The sequence below is a fragment of the Melopsittacus undulatus genome, chromosome 2 (genome assembly GCF_012275295.1).
Source record: "Melopsittacus undulatus isolate bMelUnd1 chromosome 2, bMelUnd1.mat.Z, whole genome shotgun sequence".
NCBI classification, from domain to species: Eukaryota; Metazoa; Chordata; class Aves; order Psittaciformes; family Psittaculidae; genus Melopsittacus; species Melopsittacus undulatus.
Genome location: NC_047528.1, coordinates 51,025,682 through 51,046,664, shown reverse-complemented (window position 1 = coordinate 51,046,664; position 20,983 = coordinate 51,025,682). Strand labels below are relative to the sequence as shown.

At 41.3% G+C, this 20,983-nt stretch overlaps 1 protein-coding gene across 1 annotated transcript in view; it reads left to right on the top strand.

The window, feature by feature from the left end:
• Positions 1-538: 538 nt before the first annotated feature.
• The window catches only part of ABCC4 (ATP binding cassette subfamily C member 4 (PEL blood group)), a 151,630-nt gene continuing 131,185 nt past the window's right edge, over positions 539-20,983 (top strand). The window contains exons 1-4 of the mRNA XM_034072049.1: positions 539-685; positions 13,793-13,903; positions 16,055-16,175; positions 16,840-17,064. Of these exons, the coding sequence (XP_033927940.1) occupies positions 612-685; positions 13,793-13,903; positions 16,055-16,175; positions 16,840-17,064 (531 nt within the window). The 5' untranslated portion in view covers positions 539-611. The remainder of the gene's footprint in view (positions 686-13,792; positions 13,904-16,054; positions 16,176-16,839; positions 17,065-20,983) is intronic.

Genomic DNA, 20,983 nt, shown 5'->3' with positions numbered 1-20,983 from the left:
AGTGACACCTTCCCCTAGACCAGGCTGCTCAAAGTCCCATCCAACCTAGCCTTGAACACTGCTAGGGATGGGGCAATAGAACCATCTGCAACACCTGGGAAGGAGAAGTGACAGCAAGCATTGCTGGTGACGTTTGGTCCTATTACGTGACTCACCCCTGACCCTCTGTTTTTCTACCCCAAAAGGCGCTTGGCACGTGCTCTTTGAGGAGATGCATTCCACCTGGAAAGGACACAGACAGAGGCGAGAAAGCAGGGGCCGAAGAGCGGCGTACCCTCGGCCTGAGGCTGGCACCACGCTGAGCTGCCCCCACACCGCCCGGCGCCGCTGCGGCCCTCGTCCCCCGCCGGTGGAAACCCGGCTGGTCTCAGGGGCGGTGCCGGCCGGGCGCGGCCTCCGGGGCTGCCCGGCGCCTCAGCTCCGCGCTGCGGCGGGAGCCGCGGGCGAGCCGGGCCGGCAGGAGGCGTCCTGCGGCGGAGGGAGGGCCGAGGCGGGGGTGCCAGAGCTCCCGGAAACAGCGCCGGCCGGCGGCACAGCGGCGGGGGCTGCCGCGGTGGGAAGTCGCTTCTGGTCCTGCGCCCTCGCCGGGGCGGGTTGGCGCGGCGGGCGGCATGGAAGCGGTGCCACGCGAGGAGAAGCCCAACCCGCTGCGGGATGCCAACCTCTGCTCCCGGCTCTTCTTCTGGTGAGCGCCCGGTCTAAGGCGGGGGGAAGGCGGCGGTGCCGTGCCGAGGCTTAGCGCCGCTCGGCTCACTTCACCTCACTTCACCTCACTTCACCTGGTCGCTCGGCTGCGGGGCCCAGCCCGCGGGGACGGGGTGTATGTGCTGAGCTTCGGGTGAGGGCAGCTCGGGAGGGTCCGGGCGCCCCGGCGGCGGGCTGGGGGATGGGAGGTGTCTGCCGGCGCGGGTAGTGCCGGCTGCCGGTAGTGACTGTGCAGTCGCGGCTCGGTGCCGGCGGGGCAGCCGTGCCTGCCGGCAGCCGCTCGCACGCAGGTGGCTGCTGGAGCGCGGCGAAGTCTCCTGAGGTGAAGCCGGCAGCCCACGGCGGGCGGTAATCCCCGGCGGCAGTGAGGGGACAGCGCAGCCCGCGGCCTGCCCGCCTCGGGCGGCCCGGGCGCCCCGCTGCAGCACGTGTTCGATTCCCTGGGGAGCTGCGGGAGCGTCCTTCGCCGCTCTCCGCCTCCTTGCCCGGGTCTCCCCGGCCGGGTAGGGGGTGCAGGGCTGCTCCCTGGCACTGCTCCTCTTCCCCGCTTTCATAACGGATCGCGGCCAGGTATTGCTCATCTCGTCAGAGTTTGCTGATCTTGATTTCCGTGTGGGGCTTTCCCCCGCTTGAATGAGGTGGTTTCTGAGCTGAATAGCGGCGTGGGAGTTTCCCGGTGTAAGGAATGGTGGGGCAGCAGCCTCGCTGCTCCCATCCCCACTTCAGCTGCAGTCAGTCTGCTGCCTTGGCTCTAGAGAGGCTTGGGGCGTAGCAGAGCGAAGGCAGGGTCTGCAGAAGTGCTCCACAAACTTCCATGAGACCAGATGACTGCTAGTCCAAAGTTAGTGCTTGTGCTCTTCTTAGTGGAGACCTTGGCATGGGTATGTATAACTCAGAGCAGTGGAGAATTAACAGCTCAACAGTGTAGTTGCTTAGAAATATAACTGGAAAAGAGGTGCAAAGTGAAATGGGAGAACTTCGAGCTTGTCAGTCTTAGCAGATCCTCTTTGGAAGAGAGCAGTTACAGAGGCAGTGTTGATTCTGCATCACCTACATTAGCAGGAGTCAGGGTCATGCTGTGCTCTGTGGTAGAGGAAGATGGAAGAGGTGCATGGCACCTGGGGCTCTTGCAAGCCTCTGAAACACAAGTGAAAACCACTTTGATCCTATAAGTAACTCAGAGCAGGTGCAGAAATCCCTTTTGAAAGGCAGGGAGATTTTAAAAGCTAAATTTTAGCTAAATACATTTTCAGTCGTGAAGATGTCCTTAGAGGTGCTCTGTGCAGAAAGGGGAGGGGGGGGGGAAAGGAAGTTGTAGGTTTGTGCAGAACTCTGTGTTCAGTATTTTGACTTGTAGTTTCTTCTTTGATGCTGGGGTGACAGTGTTGGAAATAGCTTTGCTAGGAATCCTAGGCAGAAGGGGATGGGATGAACCTCAGTTTGCCATGTAGCATTCCAATGCTCCTTCTATTCAGTACCCTTTCCTTTGCTGGAATCTTGTGGTGGTACTGGTTGTTTTGCCAGAAACAGCCCAGCTGGAAGCGAAAAAGGAGGTGTGCAGTGCTCATAGCTAGTTTTCTGACTGATTATATCATCATTTTTTAGTCCTTCTCTATCAGTCTGTATGTTTCGCAGTGAAGTGTTCAACAGCAACAACAAAGTACCTTAAAATTCCCACTTTTTAGGTGGGCACCTGAGAGGTTCCTTTTACTCCAGACATGTTTGTATGTTCTCACTGGGCAAAGGGGAGGGTAGGTGGAAGTCTGTGCTTGCAGGATGACAGGCCTGCTGAAAGTCCAGAGATTGACTGTGACTTGCAGTCGAATGGTAGTCTGTAACTTTAGGGCTTGTGCTTTGAAAAAGAGTTTAGTGGGGTATGAAAACCTTTAAAATGCTCTATGTACTGGTTTCAGGCTTTCACAGCTGTATAATTCATGAGAGTAGAAAAACCCTTTTAAAATCTCTTTTACCTGTGTTGCATGTCAAAATTAAGAATACCTGTATATCCTTGATGTTTACTAGCCAGAAAGCATTAGTATTTTCTTAATGAAAGTTTCAGCTGAAGTGTTGTCTGAAGTGGCTAAAATTGAGTAAGCAGAGGCTGTCACTTTTCTGCAGGTTGACACTGTTTTATATAAAATCAAGGAAGCATTGAAACACCCTGCATGAGCTATAAATCTCACTTTAGGGATACCTTCAGGAATTGCTCTTAATTTCTCCAAAGTATATAGCATCTGACAGCGGTATGAGTACTGCTTTGGTGCTGCTTCATTTTAACTGCTATCTCACACAGGATGTTCAAAAATTTTTTTTTCTGGAGAACTGGAAAAACAGTGCTTGAGGAAGGCTGGCCTGGCACTAGCCACAACCACCATGTGGTTGCTTAAGTGTGCCTGCTCTGCTCTCCCAAATCCCAGGTGTTGGCTGCTTGTTATTAATGAGGGTAGAAAGTAGGGCATTGCAGGTAGCTAGGCAAGGGTTCTTGCGTTTATTTATATTCTGCTTCAGAAGTGCAATTTCGCCATTGTAAGAAAGCACACTCTCATTTGTTGCCAGTGGTGCAGAAGGAAAGCTAAAGTTATTGCCTGGCAGAAACAGGATCAAGCTCACAGAAGAAAAGAAGTCATGTTTTCATTGAATTATAAAACGAAGGTAATGAGTGTGTAGGCTGAAGACACATTCTTCTCCCATTGTTCAAAGCTTGTCTTCTTGCTTTTGGGTTGTGACTTTGACAAGTATGAGCTTGATGAACATTAAACGCTCTAGTAGTACATTCATGGGAAAGAGGAGCATCTGGATTGTGTGTGAATATTGTTATTTTTATAATGCATCCCTTGCATAATATTAGTCTGCATGTCTCAAGAATAAAAAGCTATTTCTGATGGTAATATGAAGATCAGGGCAGTCTCAAAATATTGTTTTCCCTGTATCACACTGAGTTGTCTGTATTAATGCAGGATTATCAAGCTCAGATTGTTGTTCTGGATATTCCAGATATGACTCTGAAGGTCAGTAGTTACTGTAATAAGTTCCCATGCTCACCAGACGTTTTTAAGCTTGGGATAGTAGTTCAGTTATAAAGTTAGCAGAGCTGGGGTATATTTCTGGTTTACTTAACCTATATTTTGTTGTGGGTTGTTTTTTTTTAGTTTTTTAATATATTTTACTTTTTTATTGCTGGCTCAGCTTGCTGGTAAGAATGAGGCTTTGAAGGGTGCATAGGAGTATTTTCTTTTTTTTTTTTTAGGTATGTCCAAGAAAGAGAAGAATTCGATCCAGTGTTTTTCATGTTCAGACAGTTATTCTGTTGTAGAAAGTGTTTTGAGTGCAAAAAGCTCCAAATACTCCAAAAATACTCTATACTTTTTGTTGAGAACAGCATTTTCACATTTTTTTTCTGCTGGGGATGGTGATGGGGGAGTATTAATAACTATACTACTAAATCAATAATAAAAGTATTTATATTTTTTAAACATTAACACATCTTTGATTTTGCTTGTTCATTAAGTAGCAGTTGTATTTTTATTTGCTTATAGCATTTGCTCCCTTGGGTTATCAGAGGTACTCTAACCATACAGCAGTTGAATTTTTATGCACTCTGTTGTTCAGGCTTCAAGTCCACTTCCGTGGAGAGTTACAAAACATGGGCTGTAATTAAATTTTTAGAAGACTTTTGGCCTGTTAATAACATGAGAAGGAGGACAAGCTTGAACACCCTGGAAAGGGTATCCAGTGGTTTTGCTCAGGAAAAGAAATTAAAGTCCTGCTATATTTCAGACATTATATTTTTTTTTAATAATAATTACTTACCCATCACAGACTTGCTGTGACTATGGCATGTGCTTGGCTCCTTTGGAGCACTGAATACTATCAGCATCCTGAAGCTGGGTGCCTTTTACATCATCACTTGACATGTGGCAACTGCCATTAAAGTAGCCGCATTAAAACGTGAACTGAAAACTTACCCCAAGGCATCCATGCAGTTAATGATCCCAAGGAAGAAACGATTGGTTTATCATTACCTGTTGGTGTCAGACAGCGTTGTTCTTGGCTTACTAAGCATGTGTTTTAGGGAAATGACAAAAGCACTAAGTATTCTTCACATCTCTGACTTGGAGTGTAGTGGGAGAAGAGTGAAAAAAATCTTTACCTTTGGATTGAAATGTGAACTGAATGAGGTAAGCACAGGCATACGATTCCAGGGATTTTCAGTGATGGCAGCGCAGTACGTAGCTGTCTGACCAAATGCAGTCATGTCACATACCTCCTGTGTAGCAGAACTGCATACTTCCCTTAACTTCTTCCTCCTCTCTCACTGTATAGCTTAGAACCAGAAGGGCCACTGACTGATTTAGCTGGGCTTCTGAGTAAGCCAAAGTATCACCTGCATTTTAGTCCTGTAGTGTTTCTCTCTTCAAAAGCATGTCTTGCCTTTCACCGAATGAAGTTAGGGAGAGAATTATTCACGTTGCTTGGAAGTTCCAGCCTGAGTCCAGCAGTGCCACCGTTAAAACTTATCCACGTGCCTTACTTTGTCAGTGAATAGATTTGCCTGTGAGATTTTTGGTGTTACATGTTCTTCAGGTAGCAAATGCATATATCAGTAGCATCAGACATTGCAATTTGCCATCCCACCAGTTCTCTGAAACTGGTGATGGTGGTGACTCTGAACATATGACACTTTGTAAAGATCTCTATTGACTTACTGGTGCAGGACGGTTGTGGTACTGTAAGAAACTCTAAAGAAATATGTAAGCATCTTCAGTATAGGTAAACAGAAAACACATTTTCAATACCTAAAGAATGAAATGGCACTTTTTCTCGATTGAAAAAAGACTGAGGATCATCATACAACTTTGTTTAAAGATGATGCCTTGTTTGCTCATTTGTCAGATACTTAGTATCCTATACTAAAATTTGAATCATTCAATCTCTTGAACTGAGATGTTTTTTATTTGTAAGTTTTGCTTGTTTAATTGCAAGGTAGCTGTATTATGCAGAAGAAGACACTGTTGAAAATCATTGTTTATGAGCTAGTGACGTTAAAATACGTGGGTAAAGAGTGCTAAATAGATTATATCATGTACAGTAGGTGTGTATAAACTCATAATGTTAGCACTTGCTATCCACAGTAAATATCTGTGCTCAGATACACAATCTGATCAGCTGTTTTGGGTACAACACCAAACCTGTTTGCCTTTGGAATGCCCTAAGTAAAGCATGGTGTAGCATTTAGGAGAAGAAATGTCCCTCTTAATTCTTGCAAAATTTAAAAATTAGGAGTATGTTGTGCATTGGGGTTTTTTCCCTTTTTTCCAGAAATCTTTTTTTGTCCCCACTTCTAGAAAATTGTTCAAGGCTTTAAGTAGAGTGGAGAAGGAGGTAACACGATTAGATTCTGGGAACAGAAGCTTAAAAAGACCAGTCGTCTGGGTTTTGGGGGTTGTTTTTTGTATCTCTGATTCTAGACCACTTTTAATACCAGTGTGAGTTCACAGGTGATTTTAAATCTCCCATTACTTATCAGAAAGGAAGTTAATACAGAAATTGCTACCCTTAGGTTTTAGTAGTTGTATTTTCTTTTAGATATTGAAATCTGAGACCATTATGCTGAACTAAACTTTCTGCATAACTCTGGTTTCAGGGTCTGAGCCTTTTTCTTGTTGGTTGTTGCTTTTTGCTATTAAACATGTATGGAAGCTGTAACAGTTTTTAGGTGCATTTTTCAAAGGATGAAGCATCTGCCTACTCTGGCTCAGTTGTTTCAGTAGTATCTGCTTTTTTTCCCCCTTTCCTCTTTCCTTGCTCTGTTTGTACTTTTTCTTGCCATCTGGAACATCCGGAAGTACATTAGAGTAATGAAGTATCTCATACCTGGCTGATGCAGGGTAGCTGAACAGCATGAAAATAGCTTGCAGTAAATGCAGTTAAGTACCAATTGAGTTACTGTCAGCACCAGAAAGTGGATGTTCAGCAACTTAGTTGCTTACCCCATGTTGTGAAAAAGCACCAGCCCAGAAGGCGAGATGAAGCTGAGTATCAAAGGTTAATACAGTCTGGCATTGCAACTGGAAGCCTGAAGGGTGTTTTTGAGTTAACATGGCTTTGAAGTAATTTCATTGTATTCCTATTTTTTCTTACTGTAAGCAATGAGAAAATCTACTGTTTAAGCTGCAGTAAGCCAAGGAGGGAAGTTGCAACAAAAGCACCAATTGAAAAACATCTCAAGAAATACCAGAGCTGGTGCTGTTTATTAGTTGTAGGTGACTGTGCTGATAAGGGACATGGGAAAAGACAGCTTACTGAAGAGAGTGAGTGAGCGTGAAACACAGATGGGTTTTAAAAAAATAATGACATGATGATTACAAACTATTGTAGTGATAATTATGATTGTTTGCAAAATAACACTGGAGACTGTCAGTGTGTTTCCTTCTATCTCTACATCCCCCCCCAGCAGTGCTCCCATGGACTGAAAGCAAGTACACAGCAATGTTGGATTTGCACTGCTGGTGTAGAACTTCATGTCACGAAGGTGGGTAATGAGCAGTACAACAAAGCAGGTGGACAGCTGAAGTAAGCCATGGAGGATAATCGATATGGATTTATAATCAAAAGGTCCCATGAGGAAACCCCATTTATTAAAAAAAATAAATAAATCTAACAAACAAACTCCAAAGTAGGTGATGAAAGAGAACAAAATATGTGTTACTCTGCAGATTAATAGTTAAAGTAGTGCTTCCAAGCTGCTTAGAGAAATGAAATCCCAGTAGAGGAATTTGAGTAAAGAAAGACTCTCCTGTGCAACTGTTGAGAAATACCTGCAAATTGAATGATGATGCTTGTAATGTAATGTACAAATAGGCTTAAGAGAGGGATGGGGAAAATGGAGTTCTTAAGCTACTTCCTTAAGGAATTAGTTGATGAGAGTATAAAGGATGTGGCTTCGTCTGGGTGCTGTAAAATTACCCAGAAGTTAAACTTGTGTCTACAATTACAAATAAAGAAGGGCAAAAAGAAACGATTTTCTAATTAGAAAAGTAGCCCATGTAGATTGATTTTTCTGACTTAGCCTGTGATAAAGCAAAGGCTTTTGGGAAACTGGTGAGAGCAACATTTTGCACTTGTGCAGTGGAAGGTACTGAAATGTGTACGTGACTGACTATGGTGATACTGTTGTGTGGCTGGTCAGGGCCATGGAAGCTAGTGGGTCTCTGTCTGCCCAACAAACACATCCTTTGATCTTGGGATGTTTTTTTATTTGTGTCAGCTTTGTGACATAATTCCAAATTTGCGTCTTGGCTGATGTTCTGTGACAAACTTTCTCAAACTTGCAATATATGCCTGCATTTCTGGAAAGCTCTGCAAGCCTGCTCTGCAGTGCAAGAATGGTGCTTTTTTGAGCATTTGCAAGCAGAATGTGATATAAATCCAGAGGTGCAGCAGGTCCTGTCCCTGGGTTAATGAAACAGTTCAGCTGGACACTGCTTTTAGTTTAATGAACTTATGTGTAATGTATATTGGCTGAAAAGAAATTCATTTGGGTTACTAGGAAACCTGATTTCAAAGTTTTCTCATTTAGGAAGTTGTATTTCATGTATGAAACAGAGTAGCGTGACTGTCCTGATTGCATAATGACTGTGCCTTTCGGATAGGGCGTGAGTCTCCCACATGCTATCTCTGTGAGGAAGGGGGTGACTTGAGACCTCCCCTTGATGTCTCATTTCTCTTACAAGGGTATGGAAACACTGAGCTTTTTCTGAAGATCTTAGTGTGGTTCTGAAATTCTTATGGAGTTGCTCTAATTGCAGCTGGTAAAAAATTGCACTTTCCTGAACAACTACGTAAATTGTGGCTGGTTGACTGTGTTGTAATATTACAGGGTGTGTAATCCAGGAGTAAGGAACTGCAGGAAGTGAATGTTTATATTGTGGTCTTTGTGTATCTGCTGGTTCAGAAATGAATCACTTTCCTTTTTTATCAGTGCCTAAGGTACTGCTGTAAAGGTGAAAAGCTTTTTGGGGTCAGAGCAGTGAGTTTTGCAGCTGGCTGTCTCTTGGGTTTGCACCAGGTTACAGGGGGATATTTTAAATTTGTTTTTTAATGTATTCCTAGTGACATCAATATTCTGGCAGTAACAGGGACTAATTCTGGGCTTCTTTCCAAACTGATGTCTTTGATCAGCTAATCATCTTGATAGAGCAGAGGCATTCCCAAGTAGAACAGAAGGTACTCAGGATTCTCCCAGGTACTCAGATTTTTATGTGTAGTTTGTGCTATGAAAAATACGGGCTAAGCTCTTTGAAAAGCATCAGGTGAACCCTGTGTTTTGAAAGAGTGTCTAAAATGAGGTGATGTGTAAAGAACCAAATAATCATGCAAAATTCTTAGCAAACACGAAGATACCTGGGAAAAGAGAAGACACTGGCTAATCGGTCCCATTTTTATTTGGGTTGAACAGCTTCTTCAGAGGGAAACATGGAAATGTGGGACTGAGTTGTGAGTCTTTCCTCTCCGTCATGTTGTTTTTCTTCAGGCAAAAGATTGCTAGCAAGTCTGTTTTATACCCTGTCATTGGGATAAGAGGAGTAGTTTGCATCGCTGTCAATATATTCTCTCAATTTCTCTATGTCATCTTTAATTTTGTTTATTGTTTTAGCTTTTTTATTAAAGAATAATGAAGCTTGCACAGGTTTTGTGTTCATAGCAAGTTCTACTTTTCATGTGGGCTTCCTCCCCCACCTCCCCCTTGAAGAGATCAGTGTTATCTGATGTCTGTTTGGACAAAAGACCACTCTAACAAGTAGTCTTACTTCATGGATAAGTTGAGGTTTCAGGGATATTCTTTATGTAGACAATTGTGTTACTTGCTGGCTTCCTTTAACAGTCCTCTTACAGCACTCTTTAATTTAACTGAGCCTTAAGGCAAGAGAAGGGCTTGGTTCGTTTGCTTGTTAGGAGTGACTCCAGTAACAGCAGACTGTGTGAAATAGGTTGGTCTCAATTCTGCTCTAAGTGCAGAGAATTCCACTGGGTGTAATCTAGATGTAGCATCCTGGTGGAAATTGTTCACTTTAGTGACTGAATATGACCATTTGCTAAGTCTTCTGTCTGAAAGCAGACCTACTGGTGTGAAGTTCAGCGTGCATCAGTGAGATGTGAAACTTGAGATGCTCTTGCCTTACTAAGAATTTGCAATGGACAGATAGAAGACCTCGTTCTTGGACTAAAAGCTCTTCAAGGATTAAGTGCAATTTCAAAAGAAAACTTTTTAACCACCTTCTAAAGATCTTTTTGTATAGTCTACAGTAACACAACATGCTGTTAAAAGCTTTTGTACTCTCAAGACCTCCATAGTAGTAGTACTCTTGAAGATGGGTGTTTTGGGGGAGAGTAGTCAGAAAGCTCAACAATGGGTGATTATTATTGGTTCTTTTTGATTCCCCCCCCCTCACCCCTGCAGAAACGTATGGACTTGTGCTGAGTCTTCGCCATGGTGTCCATTATAATAAATGAGTCACAAAATTAATTACTATGGTTCTCTGCATAATCTACATTCCTTGCCTTCTTTAATATTAACATAGGGGTTATAGTGCAATGTATTACTGTTTTCAAAATTATGGATTAAACTAATGGAAAAATGTGAGAAGCCCTGAATTTGCACTAGGTCTCACTGGAATTAATAGTCTGAAAACCTTCAGATATTTGTCAGTTTTTACCCTGCACTGTTATCTCCACCTACTACTTCATTTGGAAAATCAATCTCATGGTACGTACAGTGCTTAATTGGTGTGGAGATGAGGGGACAGAAGGAATTTGGTACAAATTGTAAGATCTCAATGGAAGTGGGTAAATTATCAGTAAATATTTTAGAGAGTCAAGGCCAAAGGGTTAGATTATTCTAGGAATTCTGTAGACTTGAGGCCATTCAGTTGGCTTCCACCTTCTTGCTTTGCACATGGACTACACTATGGCTGTGGTCAGCACTTCCTGCTGCTGTTGGCGGCAGTGCTGTTTAAAACTGGTATTAGGAGCAGTTGCGCTCAACAGAAGCATTGTTCCTCTTGTGGCTCAGTTTTGTTTTTTTGAAAAGCGAAAGTAAAGGAATGGTGTTCTACTGAGTAATATTAAGAGCATTGGTTTGTTTCTTCAAAGTGTATGCTAAAATGTATTTTTAAGTGTCTTATTCTCCTCTGTGCATTCTCCTACATGCCAGTAATGGACAGCACAATTCAGCACTGATGAGGCCACACAGTTCTGGGCTCCCCAGTACAAGAGAGACATGACATACTTGAGAGAGTCAAAGTATGATGCAGGGACTGGAGCATCTCTCCTATGAGGAAAAGCTGGGAGAACTGGGACTGTTCAGCCTGGAGAAGAAGAGGATCAGGGGGATCTCATCAATGTATTTAAATACCTGAAGGGAGGGTGCAAGATGGGCAGAGGAAAGCTCTTTTTAGTAGTGCCCAGTGGCAGTTCAAGAGGCAATGGGCACAACCTGAAACACAGGAGGTTCCCTCTGAACATCAGGAAATACTTTTTCACTGCGAGTGTGAGCGAGCACTGGCACAGGTTGCCAAGGGAGGTTGTGGAGCCTCCATCCTTGGTCATACTCAAAAGCTGTGTGGACTTGGTCCTGGGTGGCCAGCTCTAGGTGGCCCTGTTTGAGCAGGGGGGTTGGACCAGATAAGTTAGAGAGGTCCCTTCTAACGAACCCCACCCATTTTGTGATTCTGTAATAAATATTTATGCTCCTTGTTAAATGTCAACGATTTTTGTTTTCACCACTCTGGCAACATTAGCTGGTGTAATCTTGTAACCGTTTCTATAGATGTGAGAAGGATTTATGCCTATATTTTCCTGAAGGAGCTGCCTCATCCTGATTTTCATGGTAAAGGAGTTGGGGAGGAGAACTTGGTCTCTATTCTTCTCTGTCAGACACACCTGTGACTTGTTTATGGAGTAACTCTTTAATATTGATGTTGCAAGAGGAGGAACACTTGGTATCAGCCACATGAGTCCACTGAAGTCTATAGATCTTTCCCATAACTGTCTGTCCTGGAGCACACAGGACCTCTTTTGTCCAGCAGGCAGAAATTGTTTGAATGGCCTTGAGGTTATTTGCACCATGTCTACTTTCTACCTGTGGTTGGCTGCAGGAACTGTGGCTGAAGAAGTATTTCAGCGGAGCAGAGTCATTGTGTCTAACTGGGCAGAAGCTCTTCTGCTGGTTGGAGCTGTTGGTCTTTGAGAGACTTTGTCAGGACCTGCAATTGTGGCAGCTGTTTGGGCCCTGGTGCTATTTGACCGTACAGTCCAAGCACCAGACTTGTCTGACAAGTACTTTCTGTTTCTAACTGTGCCTTTAACATACATTTAGGATTTAACAGCTCACATACGCAAATCTTTAGTACTCACTCCAAGAGTTTAAAAAGGGCTGTTAGGCATCAAAGATGCTACTCTAAGGATAGACTCTTAATCTTTGAATGAGTCACACAAACACTGTGTTAACATGCTAATCAGTGAAGGAAAAACACTATCAAATCCCATTTGTTATAAGCGGTTGTGCCATGGAGACTGTGAGAAAGGTTTATGCAACAGTTCTGTCTTCAGAGAAACTCTCTGAGCCTCCTCTTCTAGGATTCAGCCTGCCCCTCCACCCCAGAACTAATCAACAAACTTTTTATAAGCCAGTATACACAAAATGTAATTGGAACATGCCTGAGCAAGAAATGCAAAGCTAGTTGATGAGTATTCATAACCACTGTTGTGGTTGTGAATAAAGAAATGTCCTCATTGTAAACCATCCCGGTTTTGAATTCTCACATGTAGGCTTTCCAGAAAATAATACACTTCACCTAGTGCACCAGGTGCTCTTTTAAAAATTATGTTGATGGAGTCAGGGGATAATTAAGCATCAGATATTAAACAGCAGTTATGAGCTTTCACAGGCAACTGAAATTGCACAAACACCTTGTGGTGAGTGCTAGAATATCTTTCCCTAAACAGGTCCATTCCTGACCTCTTGGTTCTGATCATGTTGACCAGCTGAGAATGTACTTTCAGTAAACAGGCCTGACACCCAAATCTACATTTCTCCTGGAAACCAGCCCATTATGGATTTGGTAGAGAGACAGACTAAGCGGCAAACTGCAAGTTCCCTAATGAGTTGATCCCACTTGACAGAGATGTCATTCTCTTTTGTTCCATCTCGTGAGCAGCTTGGTCAGTTTTGTGCTTTCTGCCATGCATCCATCTGCTTTGTTGAGTGCAACTGAAACTGGATGTTCTTGACCTGTGTTTCAGGCTTGAAGAAGGATCTAGATGCATAAAAGCTAGTCTGACAGTATTATTTGACCTATCAAAATACTGCATCTTCCAGCAAATCTACAGTAGCATCATTACAGTTTGTCTTCAAAGCACTCTCATAAAAATACTGAGCTTTTAAAAATCTGTCCACTAAGGAAACTGAGCTGTTAGACAACATTTTCCTTTTTGGAACCTACACACTCTTCCAAACATGGCTAATATCACTTCTAATAATAATCCATTATTTCCCATGAGTAAGGAAATGTAAAAATCCATTATTTTTACATGAGTAGTTGTCTTTAAGTTGCTGACCTAATGACTGTCAAGATGGCAGTTGAGCAGCAGTTAGTTTTTTTCCTCATGTAAATTAATAGTCATGCTAGTTACAAAAATGTCTTTTAATGTGTATCACTATTTTATTTACAACTCTCAATATTTTAATAGTTGGATTAGGTTCTGTTTTTTTTTCTTGAATATTTAAAGGAATGCTAATTTTCCTTAAACATAAGGAAACACTGTAAGAAAACAGTTGCCTTAAGGCCAAGAAGAATTGTACTGGCTGTCAAATAGGGTGCTATAGGCATAAACAGCTTTAGGAGATGGAAAACATTTTCCCATTTGTGAAAAGGAGGTGACTTAATTCCTAGGTAAGAGAAAAGTGCAGTAAAACATGGATGTTGGGTGATGCAGAAGAAGAGGAGGTAGGAAAGGGGTAAAAGAATATGTAAAGAAACTACTCTTGGTTTGCTGATCAGTTTATTAATAATTTGTATGTAAATAGGTGGTTGAATCCCATATTTATCATTGGCCATAAACGGAAGCTTGAAGAAGATGATATGTATAAAGTGCTGCCAGAAGATTCCTCAGAGAAGCTTGGAGAAGAATTACAGTGGTAAGGAGGAAAATAACTGTTCCCTTTTATTGAGTTTCTGCTGGTGAAAGCAAGAGTTTTATTTCTGTACTAAAATTAGAAGAGGTGGTTGTAAAGTTTAACAAGGTCTGCATTCAAAAATGCTGAAGAACTAACGGCAATATTTAGAACTTGTTTACCATGGAAGCATTTTAATGTTTTTTCAAGTTACACGTAATGAAAATGCATTAGAGTCTTTCAGTTATGTCATTTATAATTAATCTGACACTTCGCAGGATGCTTGGAAAAGAAGACTTTTCATCAGCTGTTACTGCCGTAATCCGTAATAAATTAATGTGAGCCTTCTGTCCATGGGCACAATAACTGTGGAAACTTTTGAAATTTCTCTCTATGAAAGTGGGGGAAAATCATAGGTTTTTTTCTTTGTTGTTTTTGTCTTTGAGCACAAACTGAACTAAGTGACAGCTGTCTACCCTTTATGTATGTGTGTATATAAATGTATGTGTGTTGAAAATATGCCCCTCTTTAGTGAGGTGGATAGGATGCCTTGGACATCTGAAAGCTTGTGTCTAGGAGGTGTTTTTAGTTTGTTATAAATACTCTTTCATGGACGGTGTCCCAGTCATGTTGTTATGAACCCAGGAAGATCTCTCTCTTTTTTAATAGTGAAATATCTTCCAAGAATAACAGTTTGCTGATTGTCTTGAAACTTGCAATAGCTAACATATTTGTCCTCAAATAATCTTTTGTTAAATATAATTGGAGGAAGTGGTGTCTCCTGGTGAAAGGTGGCCTCTGTATTAGGGAATTTCTTGCCTTTACACTGAAGGTAAAGCAAATCAAGTTTCCTGATAGTTTGGTTGGGGTGAGAGACTCTTCAACAAGTAAAAAGAATCTGGGAATGAATGATTATGACAGGTCATGCATCATCCTGCTCTGGATGAGTTAACTGAAGAAAAAGAGTAGGTGATAACCTCACAGGAGTGCAGCTTTTAACATCTCTGTAGCTGGAGAGCTTTGCCAAGTTCCACGGCTGTGTCTTGAAGTTCAAGGAGTTAGCTGTGGAGGAAGATGGACTCTTTCCAGTGATTCTTACAGTAAAAGCACACACTTTCCATGAGTCAGGAAATGGTAGAAAATACAGCATGCCAAAAAAAAAAAAAAAAGAAGAGTGGTTTTTAATTCTGTAATGTACCTGGCCAAGAAGCACACAATGTAATTCATAAATAGCCACCTAAGGAAGTAGCCTTTTCTTTTGGGCCAGCAAACACAACGGAATCTACACAGTTTCAATTTTGATTCCGAAGTATTTAGACAATAACTCTGTAACCCTTCAAGGGGGTTAAAAAAAAAGAAAGTTTTATTATCCATAGTGTATGCCTCAAACTTGTGTGCTGTGTTGCAAAATAATTTGGCTTTCATGCCTTAGAATCATTTCAGCTCTCAAACTAACAAGGTCAGAGGGTCTGGCCTCCAGAAGAAACCTGTCTGGTAACAGCATGCTTTAAGAAGTCTGCTTAAGTTGTGATACTTTCTTCTTAAAATTGTGCTTGTTGTTACTGTCTTTGATTTTAATGTGAACAGATTGTTCCCTCCTTGTGGGTAGACACGTGTTAATGCAGAGGTCTTTGCCACTCTGCTGCTGTAATCCTTGCCTTCAGAGAGACATGTGGAGTGTTAGGTGACAAAACTGCTGCAGAGAGTTGCATTTGTGCTGTATCTGCTTGTCCTCATCAAAGCATGTGGTAGAAAAAAAGAAAGATCCAGGCATGAGAAGGGGTTGTTCATCACAGCCTCCCTTGGGAAGTGCAGTGCTTATGCTTCCTCAGTTTAGTCCATAGTCCGGAGATCATATGGTATTAGGCTCTTAACTAAGTTAAGTGTCTGTCTGAACTGAGAGAAGAAGAAAAAAAGGGTTCCTCATCAGCACGTATGTCAAAGGCAATAGTAGCCAACAGCGATGGATTGTTTGTGGTTGTACAAGGACAAATAGGCCTATAATATACTATGGGCACTACGTGTTTATGTGAATGAGAAAACATGACTATCAATTTTGTGTTGTATAAAAAGTGATTACAGCAATCTGTTTGTATATCTGAAAGTATTTTATTCCAGGTAATTGTCTTGTGATTTTACTTCTGCCCTCCATCTTGTTTGTGTTCTGTTTATCAGGTACTGGGATAAGGAGGTGCAAAAAGCAAAGAAGAGAGGAAAAATGCCACATTTGACAAAAGCCATTATTCTTTGTTACTGGAAATCCTATTTAGTTTTTGGAATTTTCACAATGATTGAGGTAAGTGGAGTAAAATGTCATACAACACACTTCTTAGCTAAGAGCAATGTGAAACTTGGCCTCTTAGATTGCATGATACATCCTGGTGACTTCATGCTGCGCTGTTCATAGAACCTGTAACGTTCATGTACTCTCAGAAAAGTAAAACTCTGTTACTCTCAGAAAAGTGAAAAAGCCATAGTTGGATAGAGAATGAAAAAATTGAGTCATAACTGCAGGGTTATGGATGTGGAACAAAGAGCTGATTTCAGTGCAATATTTTTGAGACGTTACAAGCCCTTGACTTGTACTGTAAGGCTCAGCAGTGTTTTATGTATGTGAGTGGGGTGTGAAATAGAAAAGGGTTTTTCTTGTTATACGTAGATGGCTGTAAAGGACACACTATAATCAGTTTAGTGCGTTCTCATTTTTATAACATAAGTTTCTATTGGCAATTGAGAGTTCTTTTTAAAGAATTTTTAAAGAATCAGCTAATTTTTAATGTGGAACATAGTTCTTTTGAATTACGTGATGATAAAAATTGTCATTTTTGAGCGCAATAAAGATAAAATAATACGGGATGTGACTTGCAGCAGTACTTGGCTCTTGTTTGCCTGGTTACAAACTTGGGTAGCATGGTATGATATCAAATTGTTTATACTTTTTTCCCTTCTTTTTCTTTCAGGAAACCCTCAAAACAATTCAGCCAATATTTTTGGGAAAAATTATTAATTATTTTGAAAACTGTGATCTCTCAGATGAGGTAGCTTTGAATTTTGCATATTGCTACGCAGCTGCTCTGTCTGTGTGCACACTTATTCTAGCTATAATGCACCACTTATACTTCTACCATGTACAGCGGGCTGGCATGAAGCTGAGGGTAGCTATGTGTCATATGATTTATCGGAAGGTAAGCAAACGTGTTTACAGGTATATTTGACATTTGACAGCTTTTTCATTAGGGGAGTTTAAAAATACAGTTATTTGTTATGTTCGTGGTTGCATTTCTGTTGAAGCTACTCATTTGCAAAAATATAATGTATGCCAATATGTATCAGACCTTAAACGTACATATGTGCTCTTGCTCTCTCTTTGGTCATATGGTGTTTGAATGACAGCTTCAGTCCTCCTAGAGAAGGTGAATTAAATAGGCCTAAAGACTAGGAAGAGGTGTTGACTTTTGCCTGCTGGTGCTGTTGGAAAGGGGCACTGCCATTGCTGATTTGTGTGCTGGAGCTGTCAGAAGCAGTTAGGATACAGCAGAAGAGGGGCAGAGTTCTCCCAGGGAATGCTGGCAGTTACTCAGCCCTGTAGGTTCATCCCCGAGGAGGATGTTACACTTGGTGGTCGCCACCTGCTTCAGTTCTCTCAGTTCTCTGGGAATCTCTTCACTGTACAATTTTCCCTGTGGCACTTTTTGTGGTTAGTGGTGGGATTTGTTTGTATTGTTTTTTCAGCAGTGCTGTAGAACTGGTGAGTTGCCTCCTTTGCGGGTCAGAGAGGCTGCCCCCATCTCGAGGCATACATCAGGTTAGTCTGGGGACAGGCAACAGTACTGCTGCTGCCCCCTCCAGTCTGGACCAGATGATCTATTAATTATGCCCTTAGTATCCCTTCTGCTTTGGTATGAGGAAAGAGGGGTGTGGGCACAGGAGACACAGTTCAGAACCATGCTGAATTCTAAAGGCAGGTTAGAGCCATTTTTTTAGTATCAGTTACTGGTTTTACTGTGGGAGCAGTGGAGTCCTTCATTAAAGCCAATGAAGTGCAGGGATCTACATTTAGTAAGCTGTGATTTCTTTGCTCTCTGTGTGTCCTGATCAAAAAATAGCTGTCCTTGACTACAGATCGAGCTGAGGCCACTCTGAGATGGATAAGAGAAGTTACAGGTATTACTTCCAGGAAGGAGTTGAGTGACATCCAGGATGATATGTAGGCCTTTGTGTGCTCTGAGGAGCAGGCAACCCAAGTGTATATATAGGCTTTCCTCTTCTGAAGCTGTTGGCAGTATCCAAACGATTGAGCTGATTTCCACCTCCAAGTGGGAAGTCCCTGTTGGGGATGTTGGAGGGGAAAATGCTCTATTTTTTTTTTTAGCTTTAGTGCTGCTAGAATAGTGACCTGCCAGTTCTAACCTCAGCAAAGATGTTTAATTGAAGGATCAGGACTGCAAAGTTTCTTTAGAATGTGAAGAAATTCATACTGATTTAACCATTCAACATAGCTACCATACAGTTAAGGCAAACTCTTCTACTACTGGTATGGTCATGCAAAGTTTTTGGACAAAGCAGTAAAGTGAGGAGAGTAAAATTGTCCCCATTGTAAGTGGTGATTTCTTTTCATGCATATATTTATTCTCCTCCCTCTTCTGATACTTTGGAAATTATCCTCTGGGAACTCATCTCTAACATGGCACACTGCTTTCTTGTACATAAACATCTCTCTCTAAGGTATTAATTTGCTAAACTGATTATCATAACAGAGTTTGAAGTTCATGAAATATGTATACAGCGCAGTATTGATATTAGCTTAGAAGCTTGGAAAAGAAATGTTCATAATATGCACCCTTATTTCTAGAGATGTGATTAAATAGAAAATTAATCTCCTCTCATCTCATAAGTGTTTACTCCTGAGGGTGGAGGCTGAGGTCACATCAGAACATTGATAAACTTTTCTAATCATTTGTCCTTATTATCTGAGGCTTATAGATAGGTCATACTTACTCTTTATCCTCATATAGACCTTTGAAAGAATCTGGATTTTCAATTTACTAATACTTTTGCAGTGTGTGTTAATTGCTGTAGTAAACACAAACTTGGATTTGCAAGGGTGAATGGTTGGGTGAGAGCATCCTTAACGGAGAACTTATGCTCGTAATTCTTAAGTTTTAAACCCTTTTTCATTTCCTGGAAAGTTAAAATCTCATTTGTAAAACTCCTGTATTTGAGCACTAAGGTGTTTTGTGATCAGTAAGAAGTATTAGTGATGCACACAAGAAGCTTGTAACAAAAACAAAAAACGAATCTGTCTCGTGACTCAGTCTCGTGTGTTAAAACCAAAAGCTGCTTATGGAAGGCTGACTTTTATATATATATATATATATTTTTTTTTTTTTCTGAAGACTTACATTTTAGAAGTTCTCTGAGGCTCAGAATAAACATTGAAGCAGTTTAAAGTGTGGAGTAGTTGGTTGAGACTGAAAGCTGCCAAGAAAGTGTCAGCAGTTATTTGATCAAGCAATTATATTATTCTTTTCTATGGTCAGTTTTCCCTTTTTAATGTACTTTTGAATTAATTTTTTGGGACAGAGAAAGGTTAAAACACTAAGATGGGAGTATGGGAGGCAAAAAAATTGTTAAAAAATTGAAATTAGACCACTGCAATTACCTCTTGGGGGTAAAAAAGGGAAAAGAATAACCTAAGACATCAAGCGTACAAACCAATGTCATTAGTCCATATAACTAAAACCTGTTTTTCTTGAGAGAGGGTGCTTGCTGGGAAATATGTCTGTACAGAAAATTTATAGACAGAAAGTCAAGTAGATCTTTCTGCTGAAAACAGGCAGATAATTGGTAAATGTAAAATAAAATTAAATTCAAACTGCAGTTGCTTTTTAAAAAGGTGCGTGGCTCTAGATTAGTATGTCTTACCTTCAGAGTGAATTTATAAATGTTAAGGTCAAAAGAGTACTTACAGTCACAGTATACTGACTTTGGCTGGGATAGAGTTAATTTTCTTTATAGCAGCTCCTGTGGTACGTGGTACATGTTTCAGATGTAGTAGAAATGGAAAGTACCAAAACAGAACTTTGGGGAGAAATTGGTTATATCAGTAAAACTGCTGCTTTGTGTCTGATGTTTCCATTTCCTTCTGCATCTTTTGCAGTCTAGACAGGTCCATTCAGCCAGGAAAATGTAAGGCTTATTTCACTTAAAAAAAAATAAAAAACATTAAAACCCAGTGCTACTTGAGAAGTGGTTTTGAAGCAGGAAGGGAAGAAAAGACTGAAATTGCATTACCACCTGACAATGGGAAAGGCTGTCTTTTCTCCGAGAAGACAAATCGGTCACAGATGAGCTACCTCCTTTTGGCTCAGGTGCTTGCTGTCTTGGTCAGAATGAACTGGGACAATACATTTTGAAACTGTTTTTGCTGTGTCTGAAATAGCTAGGAAGAAGTCAAAAAGGTGACCCAGGTGATGGGGCCCAGATGGACCCAGGCTGTGGACCACTAGCAGGACACTGGTGCAGCGTTCTCCTGGGGTGACTGGGGCGGACTTGAAACTATTTTGTTACGGGAAAACATGTAACATATTTTTATATTGTTTTTATAATTTTTTTTACTTGTGCTGCAAAACTGTGTTCTCTTTCCAGCAGGAGTAGAAGGAAGCAGGGTCTGTAATCTTTATCTTTGAGCTATTTCAGTTTGGATCTTTGCAGCCATGTTCAGACTGCATATTTCCAGATGCTGTTTTTAGGGGGTATTGTGATCACATACTATTTTCTGTTAATCAACTTATTTATTAATCTATAGAAATATTTGTATTTCCGCTTTTTGCTTTTCATAGCATGTGCTAAACTTCATTTAATGTTCTTTAGAAATCTTACGATTTTACAAGAGTTATTAAGAAGGGAAAATTTTAAAGGGATATTAACTCTCATTTGCAAAGACAGAAAGCACTGTTTGCAGTGTTAGCAAGAACTGATAGTGTAAAAGGAATAACTTGAGATTTTTGTTTCTGTCAAGAATCTCATTCAAAACAAAATTCTTTCAGTTGGTCAAACATTGTCCTGATCTTAATTTGGTCTTCAGGTGGAGTATTCTGCTTC